The 14676-nt window shown below is 34.8% G+C and overlaps 1 protein-coding gene across 1 annotated transcript in view; it reads right to left on the bottom strand.

The window, feature by feature from the left end:
* The window catches only part of LOC145662570 (uncharacterized), a gene marked incomplete in the record, with an annotated part of 86866 nt that overhangs the window by 39595 nt on the left and 32595 nt on the right, over positions 1-14676 (bottom strand). The window contains 2 exon segments of the mRNA XM_081728258.1: positions 308-535; positions 8103-8205. Of these exon segments, the coding sequence (XP_081584384.1) occupies positions 308-535; positions 8103-8205 (331 nt within the window).

Raw genomic sequence — 14676 nt, 5'->3', positions numbered from 1 at the left:
TCAACTTTCGTTATGATCGGTTGAATCCGTTTTGATCAGCCAATCAGCGTTCAGAACTATTTTCCGGGATACTGTTATATTTAGATGTAACTCTCTCTTGTTTTTACAGGTCGAATGAAGCCAATATGTTCAGACAGTTGGCGAAACTGTCACACAGTTATTATTTTAAAATAAACGTTGCTTTGTTCAATATTTGTTTTTCTAGATCAAGTTATTTAAGATAGCAAAGCTAATGTGAACCAGTTATATATATATATATATATATATATATGAAATGTGAAAAGCTACATAATAAAACAATTTATACCTGTAATGTGGTGGAGGAAGTTTTTGTACAACATCTCTCATTCTCAGCAACCTCTCGGAATCATTTGTCTGTACCGCACTCACAAATTGGTGATACAGCTGATAGGTGCACAGAGGATTTGGCAGTTCTCGGAAGTACATTTTGAGCAATGACGCCACAGAGTGGATGTCTTGACGAATCGATTCGTCCTCGTATAACGCTGGAACACGATCTTCATCGAATGCATTCCTGAGAATACATAAATAAGTATATTAGTAGATTCCACATAAATATAATAGATTTATATTGAAACACAATATAAATGAATTGTATAAAAAATATTCAATGTTAATCTCGGTATTGCATAAAAACGCAAATTATCGTAATTATAACAAGGTTTGTACAGCCTTTTCAACCATTCATTAATAAACGTCAAGAAAGAAATATTGTTTTATTTGATAATAATACAATTGTAGCGAGGGGTCTTAATATCAGAGTTAGATCCATAATTTTGAACTCCAAAAGGAGGTAGAAAAAATTTACTTGCATGCTTCAACATCACCAGAGCAAACTAAAAGGGCAATATACCTCTCATCTTCAGTGTTTTGGTGTAGCCAGATAATACCTGCAACATAACTCACTTAAAAGAATATTATTATTCAGAAATAAATTATTGGTCTTAATATATTATGATTTTGACAGCTGTAGATTGCATTCCTTTGTCCTAACAACATAACGGAAGTCTCTCTTTCAAATTTTCACATTCACGTGTGTAGATTTCCTTGTCACTGAACAGGTGGCAGCACGAGCCCAGGTTGCAAAAATAGCGACCTTGCAGCCGACAGAATTTTAATTTAGAAAATGGGACATATTTAACAACTTTTATAGTACATATTCGGAAGACAGTACGAACAGAACAATCACGATTCCAACGCATTTTGCGATGATATCGGCTACTTGAGTATATTGGTTGTTTGTGTATGTTAAAGCACCGATGACCACGCAACTGAATAACCCCCCCCCCCCCCCAAATAGCGGACTGCGTGATGTGCGGATGATAACTTTGCTCTGTGTAGATGCGCTCCAAGGCTGCTCGATCTTACATTTCTTGTATTTCCCCCAGTCTTTCTTTAGATCTATGCTAGAGACACTGTTTTGCGAGAATTCATTATCAGTAATATTGAATGGTTTAGGAACTGCTGCTTTGATGACCACCTATGGAACCACGTAAATCGAACTAGACTACCGCCAAAAGTATACTGTATAATGAAAGACGACACATTGAATACTTACAATTGTATGACCGTTTCCATCTCTTTATTATGAATCAATCAGTATTTGGTGTGTAATACATGACCAAATACAGATTTTAAAATTATTTTTAGTACCCTTGTATTATGTTCTTGCTTTTATAGCAACAGTTTCTCAGTCAAGAACACATGTTCTGGTAAAAATGCAATTGTACATGCGGCAGCGAAAATTCTTTTATTTGAATGAATATAATCGTATTACAATTTTAAAAATAAATTTTTAAAAAATAATAATAAAAGTGTGCAGTTTTCTTTGAATTGATGAGTTTTTACATACTACTGGTGTAAATGAACAAAAATTTTGATCAGGCACCCCATAAAAAAAAAAAAAAAAAAAAAAAAAAAACCTAGAAAGCACTCTCCTTAAGCAGCCAGTTGTTCTAATATAAAAATGTTAGCGATACAATAAGCTTTCTGCGTGGCAGAACATATGTTTGGTAAGCTATTATTACATATTTAAATATTATTTGATGAAGAAACTAAGTTACAAACACAAATTACTCACAAACTAATATTATAGGAGATCAGAATTATACTAAACTCTTCACGAACACATTAACGCATTGGCTCATAGAATTTGCTTACTTTCGTTATAAGCTTTTTAACAGACTTTTGACAGTTGGAGGAAAGAGTTACAACATATATTAATCTTAAAATGATTTTATTTAGTATTATTTCATTCAATTCATATTTAGAGTTACATATAAGTGTAAAACTTATTACTCATTAAGACGTTAGTCGAAACACTATTATTTCGTTCAAAACAGTCGATAGCTCTAAGATACATCTTCTGCTTAACTCGCAGTAGTTGAAAGAACGGTGATATTAGTCATCACTTGCAACAGGATAATTTGGCAGCTAGAACTGATTTTTTTCCTTCTTTAGCTACTTAAGAGAGCATTCAACCATATTTCAAAATAGCAGCCGCCAGAATGGTGAACATCTTGGATGGCCCATTTTCTAGACAGATTTTTATTTCTACTTGACAGCTATCTATAGCGCTGCTACTCACGTATTAACAAAGTCCACATGTGTTCTAAAAATTATGTTTTTAAAGTCTTATTTACGACCAATGCAGCATTTAGAAGCACCATATTTAATCTACTCTTCACTCAATGCGTAATACTTATTTCTTCTTCTTCTTCTTCTTCTTCTTCTTCTTCTTCTTATTATTATTATTATTATTATTATTATTATTATTACTATTATTATTATTATTATTATTATTATTATTATTATTATTATTATTATTATTATTATTATATTATTATTATTATTATATTATTATTATTATTATTATTATATAAAATAGTTTATTTTAAAATGGTCATCATAAGTAAACTTTTTAAAAAAGTACTAATCATATTTCTTAAGCCCACCTTTATTTTAATTTTTCCCATTAACCGTGTTTCCCTAAAAATAAGACCTAACCAAAAAATAAGCCCTAGCATAATTTTTGAGTTTACTCGTAATATAAGTCATAATCCAAGAATAACTTTTATTCCCAAATATGCCCCAGTAGTTGCAGGCCTCCAAACAGGTTACTTTACACATAATAAATGTATATAGATATTCGTATTTGTGTTAACCCTAATGTGTAACTTATTTTACTCGTATCCAAAAATATATAAGACCCAGTCTTATTTAGGAGAAACACAGTATCACTTGGTATTTGCTAGATGTGTCATTTCAGTGACGCTGATATAAGGACGAAATTTTAATCTCCAATAAGAACAAGAATATAATTCGTAACAATGTATTATTACGTCATTTTACAAGTTTCAATAGCTTTGTTTAATTTTGTAATACATTCTAATATACATTTTTTAGTAACCAATATTATGTTCACAAGTTCCTGTCTTTTTAAATAGCTGCCTAAATTTTCGACTGTTATGTTTTGCATTATGAACAAACATTAAATGGGGGTGAGAATTTAGATATGTTCTACTGGAAATTAAATATAGGACTCACTCATAGATTTTTGGGTTAAAGGGAGTTTGTGTAGCACGCTGCAGATAAAAAATTTAGCTTCACGTTTGAAAAGGCAGAACGCTTGTAAGCATAAAACATTTACTCAGTTTTTCTTTCTTTTTCTTTTCTTTTTTTTAATCATTTCAGGAAAGAACGTTTAACATCATATCTGTATAAACATTCAACTACGTTACAACAATGAAATACACTAAGGTTCCATTGAATTAAGTGCTATGTCGTATCTGCTCTGTATGCTACTGAGAAAAAACATTTTGTGTTAATACATTACTGTAGACACGTGTTTGAATACTTTAAATCCATGATAAAATATTCAAACTCTTTGCCACATTCGCTTGAAGTGGTATGACTTGTTTCAAAAGCATTTTTACTTCTTTATATCAAGTTTGGTTTGCATATTAAAGAAGTAACACAATGAGAATTTAATTGCATATAAAGTTTGGATGCAAGCAAAGTGGCTACCACTACAATATCTAAAGTGACGTAATGTCTTAAAGGATCTATTCCAATTAGAATTCTAAAGAAAGAAGGTCAAAAGAAAAGACAAGAAAAGGCACAAATATTTTTCTATAGGCAATTAATGTAAAATATATGCTATCTATAACTAAGTATTAATTTTATTTTCAATACGATTTTGTTTATTTTTGTGTGGTAATTGCAATCCACGATTGTTCCTCTTCAAACTCGATATCTTGTAAAGAAAGAAATCAGCTCTACTTATTCCAGACAAGATAGCTTGGTATTTGCCAAACGTTATTGGGAAAACTTCCATGACAATAAGTAGTTCAGTCTTTATAAAATATCTGGGGTGGAACATGCAGTATATATTAATTACAGTATAAATATAAGGTTGATGCAAGAATGGTTATTCATAACGTATTGAAAATATTTCTAACGTATGAATCACACTATGTATATATACACACTACCTTTTTTTAAGAAGCTACTATCTCTGGTGCGTGGGGTCCCTGTTCGATTTCCGGCCAAGTAAGTTTGTGATAAACTGCATCGTGTTCGTGGGTTTTCTCGAGGTACTCCCGTTTCCTGCCACATTCTCCAATTCCATTCCACCAATTCTTCCATCGTCATTCACTTGGCTTAATCATTGTCTTCCTTAGTCTAAACAGCATAATCGTGGGACGTTAAATTGAAAGATTTCATTTTTTTTAGAAGCTGCGTCAATGTTACCGCTTCTATTTTATCGTGCACAATAGATAGATGTGGTTAACACTTTCGATTGACTAACAACGTGAAATGTTCCATGAGCACTATCTAGATAAACAACATAATAAACCCTCTTTTTTTTTTAAGAGAATTTTTTACGTAGGAAAGTTATTACTGAATAGACTGTATTCATTTGCAAGAACAGAACACTCATTAGTCTTCTATTGCTTTGTATTTTAAACATGTTAGAAACTTGATAAAAAGAAATATCCCTCTTGATGTTTGTGTGCACATTTTTTAAATTTACTAATATGCATAATGACTAGAGTGACAATTATTTTATAATCTTTTAGGACGAAGCTGAGCTTCTGGTAGTTATATTCTTCAGCTTCAGATATTTTTATATTTTATACGATAGCAGTTGAATGTTTAATACCACTATATATAACCATATACTTAACACAAAATCAATATGGGTTTCGAGGTAGTTAATAATTAATAAGTTGTAACAACACAACGATACCTTAATATGACAATGTTTCAATTTCGATTTTTTTTTTTTTTTTTTAATTTACTGGAAGTCCTTTACATCTTTATATCTAATTCCTTTATACTTAATGGTAATCCGATTTAACATCTCAGCATGCCCAGCCAAGGTACTATTGTTTATTGTGGTCACACGTTAACAGAAAAGTGACGTTGGAAATTTGATATTACAGTAGCATATGAACTGTCATCAGACAACAGATGTGGCATTTTGTATTTGACATATTTCAAATAATGACAACTGGGCATTTATATTTTATGTAAATTATATTTTATTAAAAAAAAACTCTTTCCTAACTATTTCAATACCGTACGAAGCAGTCATTATTCAAGGTAAAAGAACAAGGAAATGAGGTTAAAAGAGATAAGGTTAGAATTGTAAGAAAGTTAATAATAGAATGGTATGAAAAATAGTAAGAAGTTAATAAAATATACACAATTACAACATAGTGCTAAGAAAAACTATTACACGTATTATGATGACAGCAAGGAAGTATTATCAATTTATGATTTTTGTAAGCAAAGATGTTTGAAGCTCAATCGGTCATTTTAAAGGTAGTTTATATTATTATTAGCAGTCGTGAAGTACTACTGCTGATAGTAAATCTTCAAAAACTAATACTTCTATTTTATTCACTTGCTTGCTATCCATCATACAAATACTCAAGAAAATAAACAAATTATGTATCGTTCTTTCAGTATTTCTCATGATAGATGGCTTTCAAACAGCTGTATCTCTCAATTTGTCTAAGAAAAACGTATATATAGACATTTTTATTCAAAATAAGCTATTACATTATCTACTATTATTGCTTACGTTTTTATTGCATACACTATACAGTAATTACGAATTCTTCTAAAACACACGTTTTTGCAATTCAACGATTGCAAGAATACGAACATTATATAAAATAGTCTAAGCTTCCTTGTTGGTAGGTTTCGAACTTTCTTGAGAACACAATAACTCAGATAAAACGCTGGTTCGGATCCCACTTTAATAGTAGTAGATCTTATCTTCAAAGACGTAAAGCAGGATACAAATAAAAACAGTCACAACAATTTTACAAGAAAATATTTGATGTCGTCTTTTCTTCTCTCGCACTAATGGAGACTTTCTACTCACGTTGAACTTTTAAGAGAGAATTTTAACTTTTTCAGAGAAAAAACTAAGACTATCACCTTTCTTGTCAAACTTCGGTCAATATGTGAGATATTCTTTGCGTGAGTGACAGAGAACATGAAAAAATCATTGAACTTATCATCATTTGTCATTTTTTTCTTTCTTTCTTTCTAAGTCAGCTTTTTCATAAATACCTCTTCTCTTACCCTTCCGCTTAATGGACGACAAAAGACAAGAACGTTGTTTACGAAACTTTCCAACTAAATTTTACCTTCTTGTAACGAACTTCCTACTTTCCTTTAAGAACTTGTTAACCGAAAATGCATGGAATATGTAGAGCAGAAGAATTTCCTTTTTATCCTTGCTATGAAGTGAAGGCAACGTCAATGAATCACTCACAAGAACTTCCTTCTGCCATTATGCGCTTAAGTGGCAAACAATAACGAGAACTTAGTGGTTGAAATCTTAGCAACTTCAGGTAACAAAGTAAACTTACTTTCTTCTCTTTCGCTTCAAGCCCTTCATTACGCATTTTCCGTAATTTCAATGATGCTACATTATACAAATAGTTAAGGTTTCCTCTTTATAACTTGTTACATGCTGGTACACCAAAGAAAAGGTGGAAATTCAATTACAAAGGAAAGATGGAAATTCAATTAATCTTAATAGCAACTTCATATTATATTTGATATGTTTGAGCCAGTATGATGCACTTCCTTGTTGATGCAAGAACTTTTTTTGGTTACCTTGTACATGGCCACAAGTCGTGACAAGAATCGTACAACAGTAAAAATTAAGAATAAATTTAAATACATACGTGTAGTGGTAATAATTAAGAACGAAATCAACAAAAGAATTTTATTTTTAAAAAAAAGAGAGATTAATAGTAAGAAATGCACGTTACTATTAGTAACAAAACACTTTATCGTTTCCACTAATATAGAACAACTTAGAAGTAAAAATGTGTGAAAGCGCAATTATGTTCGTATCATATTCTATAGATGTGAAAGCGTTTCCGATTATATATATATATATATATATATATATATATATATATATATGAAAAGATACAAAGTCCTGGTCGAGATTTCTGAGTGAAAGAGCTTCTAGGTAGACAATAACGAATGTGGAAGGAAAATATAAAGAATATTATAAAAGATCCATTTGAGATTTCTTTTCAAATTTTGTTTCTGCGGCAATAAACTTCAGGTTCATGAGCCACAAATTTAATGAGTACATGACTGAGGTGAGAATCTGGAATAGGTACTGAATATTCACTTCTGCTCTAAAAGATTACATGATAATCTCAGATTATGTGGACTTAGTAGTGAAGAAATATTATATTCGTGGATTATTTCCGCATTGTTATTTGTTTCTTTAGCTTACAAAGTATAAACATGAGACATTACACTACAAATGACATTAAATTTCATTATTTCGTATAGGTAGCAGAAGTAATAATGATATCCGTGTACGTAATTCGTTTTTGAGCAGTAAAATGTTGTTACACAAAAGTATGAACATATACGCTTAGTTTTACAGTATTTTGAATGATCGCTTCCCTTGAAAAGCACATCATCGAGGAATGTGACACAAAGAAAATGAAACCTTGATATGGTGAGAAAGAAAACTACAACACGAGAATAAAATTATAATGTTTGATCACATAAACGGTTAAAACTCTTACCTGAGTTTTTGAATATTTGAAGTAATACCAGATAACCTATATATACCATCTACAATTCCGTTGCTTTCTATGAATTCAGCACAACACTTCAACACCATAGGGACTGAAAAAAATAATAAATACCATTCTAGAATGAAATTAGATTTACAAAATAAATGTCAATATTATCTTCACTGATAAGTATATACGTGAACTATTTATAGAAATTGTAAATACAAAATCTTTATATGAAAATGCAATCTTGATAGAAATAAAGTTTACTCACTTGCAGAGAACAACAAATATTTTTCAAGGGTTTTCGAATATAAAGTTACAAAATATTGTATTTTATACTAATTATTTTTCTTAATATCTATCGTTCACTGAGTACCACACAAATAATAAGAGCAAGATGTCGAAGATAGCTAACAGTGTTTCACATGGGATCCCATTGTATATCCTGTATTGTCGATAGTGTATAATATTCGTCAAATAAAATCATTGTTTCCGTTTGAATTTCCATTAGAAATGTAGATAATTTAATCAGCATATTAATACACTGCATAAGACTTTAATGAAGCATGATTCTTTTAAACATAATTGTACATTTGAAGAAAATAATAAAACGCACTGAGTGAAAAATGTAGAAATTGATTTTAAAAATTTGGTTTGATAGAAATCCGTCGATTATACCATTCTTTGTATTGCTAATATTAATCTAAATTTAACCTTTAATCAACAGTGACAAAATTAGGCTATGGCCATAGTAAACAGCTTTGATACGCTATTTAAAGGTCAGTTAACTTCACTGAATACGCCACTACTGATTAGTGCTGTCGAAATCGGTTTTTGAAAAAACCGAAAACCGGTTTTTGAAAAAAGTGAAATTTCATAAAACCGAAATGTCGGTTTTGAAAACCGCATTTGCGGTTTCGGTTTTCAAAACCGCATACGTGGTTTCGGTTTCGAAAACCGCATTTGCGGTTTCGGTTTCGAAAACCGCATTTGCGGTTTCGGTTTTGAAAACCGCTTTTGTGGTTTCGGTTTTGAAAACCGCTTTTGTGGTTTCGATTTCGAAAACCGCATTTGCGGTTTCGGTTTTGAAAACCGCATTTGCGGTTTCGGTTTTGAAAACCGCTTTTGCGGTTTCGGTTTTGAAAACCGATTTTCTCAAAAACCGAAAACTGCAGAAGTCACAAAAATTCGAGAGCACTATTATCAAGTAACGACGAGGAAACAGCAAAGAATCTTTCCCATCTTCGGCTCACAGTTGCCAGATGGAGGGAAATTTCCCCCGGCGTAGGGAAAAAATGTTCAAAATTTGCAGAGGTGAAAGAAGATATTTTTTCTTAAAATGTCTTAACGTGTAGGGAAATTCTTGTTTAGTATTCTTTTACAATTGGCAGAATAAAAAACATAAGTTGCAGTTTCTCAGAAAGAGGCACGGCTATCGTTATTGGGAAGTAAAAAGATATAGAATAAAATATGATCGGTGTTCCCTTCACGTATGAACTATTGCAGGTGTCTGGGACTTGCGATAAGAAACCAGTCAACACATGCAAAACCACAACATTCACATTTATCGGAGTGGCAACAAATCAACAATAAAATTGTGTATTGCGATCTAAATTTTTTCTTTTCTTTTTTTTAAGAAAGGGAGGTGGTGTTTTTTTGTTAACAAAAGAAAGAGTGGCAGTACTATTTAGAAACAAAGTGAAAGAGTAATGATAATATAAAAGATCTCAGTCTAAGTGGATGAGATTTCAAAATGGATTTCATGGGTTGCAGGTGTAGTGATCTTAAATAGGGATATACCTTATTTTCTATTTAGCTTAGTGTTGTCATATTACCTAATTTTTGCAGGTACCACCCGATTGTCAGGTTCTATATTCGTCCCTCGCTATCTTAATCACGAAAAACCCCCCGCTTTTTGGGATTGGAGAAAAATCTCAGACGACTTAGTGAATAAAGTGTTGGTATATTCAACGTAAACCGTTACATCTTTGACAATCTTAATCGCGATTGAGTTAAATTTGGACTTGCGCTCAGGCTCAGGCTGTGAGCTATCTGAGCAGTGCGCGGGTGTAGGGTCATTCGCTAATAAGAGATCTGCTCTAATGCACAATAGTTTTCTTTGTGTAATTCATGTGTTTTTAATGTAATGTATTGGAGGTTCTATACGAATGAATATTCTTTTGTAGATGTTGTGACAAACATACTTGAATTATTCATGCCTTCATAAGCTACAAGAATGCCGAACGACAATTTCAAGTGTAACTTTAACGACACTTATAGAAGCGAATTTACGTATGTTAGCCAGGGCAGAACTCAGTTTGAAGCAAAATGTACACTCTGGAAAACTTAGTTTCGTTTGAAAAGTAGGCTGCAGAGAAGCAAAGCGGACCCTACCTGATTTTTATATATTTTGTAAACTAGATCACGAGGAACACGAATCTGGAGTTTTGACATTCCGACTTCCGGAGCTCGAGATATTGAAACTAAGTTTAATATAGATATATTCTCTATACGAAACATACGATGTCCTGTGAGATATATAAAGGTAACCAAGAAAGTTCTGTCGCTTTTTGTGGAGGTCTGTGTTCAATTGATCCCTACACCGTGAGTTGAATGCGAATGGAGAAAAGGCGAAGGTCAGATGTCGGTGTGGTTATATCCAACATTCTACCTGCTTGTGGCAGTTCAGTTACAACATGAACTTGTGTAAGGACATAGTGAAAATGGAACCTCCACAGAGCGTCATAAGGGCGTGTATGCTGTACGAGTTCAAACTTGGATCAAACGCCACTGCAGTGGGGCGGAAGATATCTCAGGCATTTCGTGAGGGTGTCGTGATTACGCAGACAGTGCAAGGGTGGTTTAGAAAGTTTAAGGACGGTGACAAAACACTCACGAAAGACGCACCACGTGCCGGAAGACCAACACATGTACAAAATGAAGATCTTCAGGTAGCAATTGAGGCGAACAGTGGAGAGATCTGTGAGTAACTGGGGCTAACATTTAATGTGAGTGGAGAAACCATCCGGCAGCACCTCCATCAACTTGGGAAACACTACAATTTGAGTCTATTGGTCCCACATGAATTAACTCCGGGCCAGAAGACTACGCGTGCAGGCACCTGTGTTTCTGTGCTGACTCGTCTGAGGAAGAAACCATTTTTGGACAGGATGTTGACATGTGATGAGAAGCTCCATGGCGTCGTCATCATTGGTTAAAATCCCATGAACTGGTTCCAAAACAGCTGAAACCAGTAATGCAGCAGAAAGTCCTGCTGTGTGTTTGGTGGACTGCTCGCGACATCGTGCATCGGGAACTGCTACCGGCTGGTCAGAGCAGAACATTAATGCAACTGTCTACTGTCAGCAGTTGAGCCGTGTTCAAGAAAAACTCAAAGCCTGGAGCCAGCACTTCTCAATCGCTAAGGGGTTCTCCCGTTACGGGACAACGCTAAGCCCCACATGATTAGAGTGACCCGGGACACCATCCTACGCCTTAAATGGGAAACACTATTGCAATCTCCATACTCCCTGGACAATGCACCGTCCGATTATCCCTGAACCATTTCTTGGACACTCACATTAGAGAACTAAAGTTCAACTCCGTAGTAAAGGTGCAAAATGCACTTGATACCTTCTTTGCTTCACGGCAAACCAAGTTCTACCGCGAAGGAATCCATGCACATCCCGAACGTTTTCAGAAGGTCGTTGATACTGATGGGTACTATTTTTGATCTTCCAGGTACGTCTTAGGCAGGGGTGTAGCCACGGGGGGCCCATCGGGGCCAGGCTCCCCAAATGATTTCCTGGCCCCCCCTAATGACCAGATGTTAAAACATCATCGTGAGATTACTTCGCTTCAGTCATTTAAAAATAACAGTAGATTACACAATTTACGGCGATTTGTATTTGACAGTTTGAAGACAAACGTTTTGACAAGGTACTATAAATTCTATGAAATGAAATGAAATCTTTGAGTTTAACGTCCCACGCCTATGCCGGTTAGGCCAAAGGAGACGATGATTATGAGAAATGGTGGAATGAAGAAAGTGGGAGGAAACGGAACCCCGAGAAAACCCATGAGCACGGTTGTTTGTCCACCACAAAGTCCACACGGCGCGAGCTGGGATCGAACCAGGGACCCCAAGCACCGGAGGTGAACGCTCTACCACTGAGCCACTGCGCCCCCCACTATAAATTCTATCATAAAACAATGGTACTATACTAAATCGTAAGTACATTATATTATTTATATGCTGTAATTAGTGTTCCAAGAAAACTTTTTATCAGATGGAAAATTTGGTGAAAAGCAACGTTTTTATTCAGTTTGGATTTCATTCGCTTTTTAAAATGCTATTTCGTGTAAAACAGGAAGTGAGATATAGCTGTTAATAAAATAATTATGTCTTTTTAGTCACGAATAATAAATACTCATTTTTGTCAGAGAATCTTAAATAAATTAAGTGCAATTTCAAAGAAAACCAGTCTTATGTATAAAAATAACCAAGAAAGTTCTGTCGCTTTTTGCGTAGGTCTGCGATAGTTGGCCCTCACTGGCGGCCGGCTTCGTCGAGTCGAAACATATATCACGCGTCGGGGTGTTGAAGTACCACCACGTAGCAGAGACCAGCGAGAACTTCGTCTTGGTTCGCACTTCTTAGATTCTTCGCGGAGAATCGTGAAGGGACCAACACGAACTGTCGCCAGTCATGTGCATGCGGTTATTATTATATATTATTTTTTGCTGACGAATTGTTCCTAAAGTGAGCTCCGAGGGTCAAGAATAACCTCTGCCTCAACATCATGACGTGAAAAATCTTGAGATAAGTGCGATAATTGTATGAATTTAGATGTCAACTGTCGTCGATCATTAGAAAGTGAGTATGCGATAACTATGAAATAAAGTAAGTAGACACGTCATTTTGTTACAAAATTACATGGCGAACACATTTTATCTAATTCCAAACAATTATCGTCGAATATACACGGTTAAAGGAGCACTGTGATTGACCAAATTAAAAACATCTTAACGATTTATCCCTTTACAAGCGACGTTTCCTTCATCGCCATCGTAGCGAAGTAGGAAGAACACTTGTCTAGTAATCATAAGGTTGGTGGTTTGAGTCCCCTTCGGGGTAATTTTTTGGTACTTTTTAAAAGTGTTTTTTAGACTCACCTTAAAGTAACTAAATCACACATATAGCCGATTTAACATTTTGGGGGAGTAATTTTGTGGTTCATTGGCGTTTTGTCGCATCTCTGCCGCTGGTGGCATAATTTTCAAAACGGTAGAGGGGCCACTGGGGATCGTCGCTGCGGCGCCGCCAATGTTTGGCGTGATGTCGCTAATTGCCCATTTGTGGTCCACCGACGCTTACGGCATGGGGACAATTCAGTGTGAGTGGCGAAACCATTCAGCAGTACCTTCAACTGAGGAAACACTAGAAGTTGGGTCGATGGGTCCCACATAACTTGATTCCGGGTCAAAAGGCAACGCAAGCAGACACCTATGTTTCTTTGCTGTCTCGTCTGAGGAAGGAGCCATTTCTGGACAAGGTGTTGTCATGTGATGAGAAATGGGTCCTGTACGAAGTTCCACGGCGCCGTCATAATTGGTTAGCATCCCATGAACGGTTCCAAGACAGCCGAAACCAGTACTACACCAGAAGAAAGTCCTCCTGTGTGTTGATGAACTGCTCGTGGCATCGTGCATCGGGAACTGCTACCAGCTGGTCATCGCATCAATCCAACTGTGTACTGTCAGCAGTTGAGCCGTGTTCAAGAGAAACTCAAAACTCCCAAAGGGGTCCTTATGTTACAGGACAACGCTAAGCCCCTCGTGGCTAGGATGACCCGGGACACCATTTTACGCCTTGGATAGGAAACACTATTGCATCCGCCATACTCCCTGGACATTGCACCGTCCGATTATCATCTGTTCCCTTCCTTGGACAATCACTTTAAAAGATGTTAGCTCAAATCCCAAGTAGAGGTGCAAAATGCACTTGATAACTTCTTCACTTCACGGAACACCAACCTCTACCGCGATGGAATAAATGGCCTTCCAGGACGTTTGCAGAAGGTTGTCGATCTATTCTTGATTTTCCAGATACGTGTTAGGTGACATATGAATGTCCGGAGGTGGTGAGTGAGAAAGCGATAGAACTTTCTTGTTTACCTATATAGATCGGTTATGTGTATTGAAATAGTTATGCACAAAGGTATAATGTTTGGTCGGGAGCAGTAGTTCTTGGTTAAACATAATACAAACTATCTGTAATATAATTTATGAAATTATTATTATTATTATTAATAATAATAATAATAATAATAATAATAATAATAATAATAATAATAATAATAATAATAATAATAATAATAATAATAATAATAAGCTAAAACAGTGTTTTTAGTTTTCCGGAAGGAAACCAAAATTTTCCAATTTTTTTCAGGCTTCAAAAACACTAGCTGTAACACATTTTTTTAGATTGTAGCTGCCCCCCTTCAAAAACGACGGGCCCCTCCTACAGAAACCTGCTGGCTACACCCCTGGTCTTAGGTGACATATCGATGTTCTAAGG

Source organism: Thermobia domestica, chromosome 10 (assembly GCF_964235325.1).
Source record: "Thermobia domestica chromosome 10, izTheDome1.hap1.1, whole genome shotgun sequence".
Taxonomy (NCBI): Eukaryota; Metazoa; Arthropoda; class Insecta; order Zygentoma; family Lepismatidae; genus Thermobia; species Thermobia domestica.
Note: the sequence above shows the minus strand (reverse complement) of the source record. Positions and strands in the feature narration are given on the sequence as shown.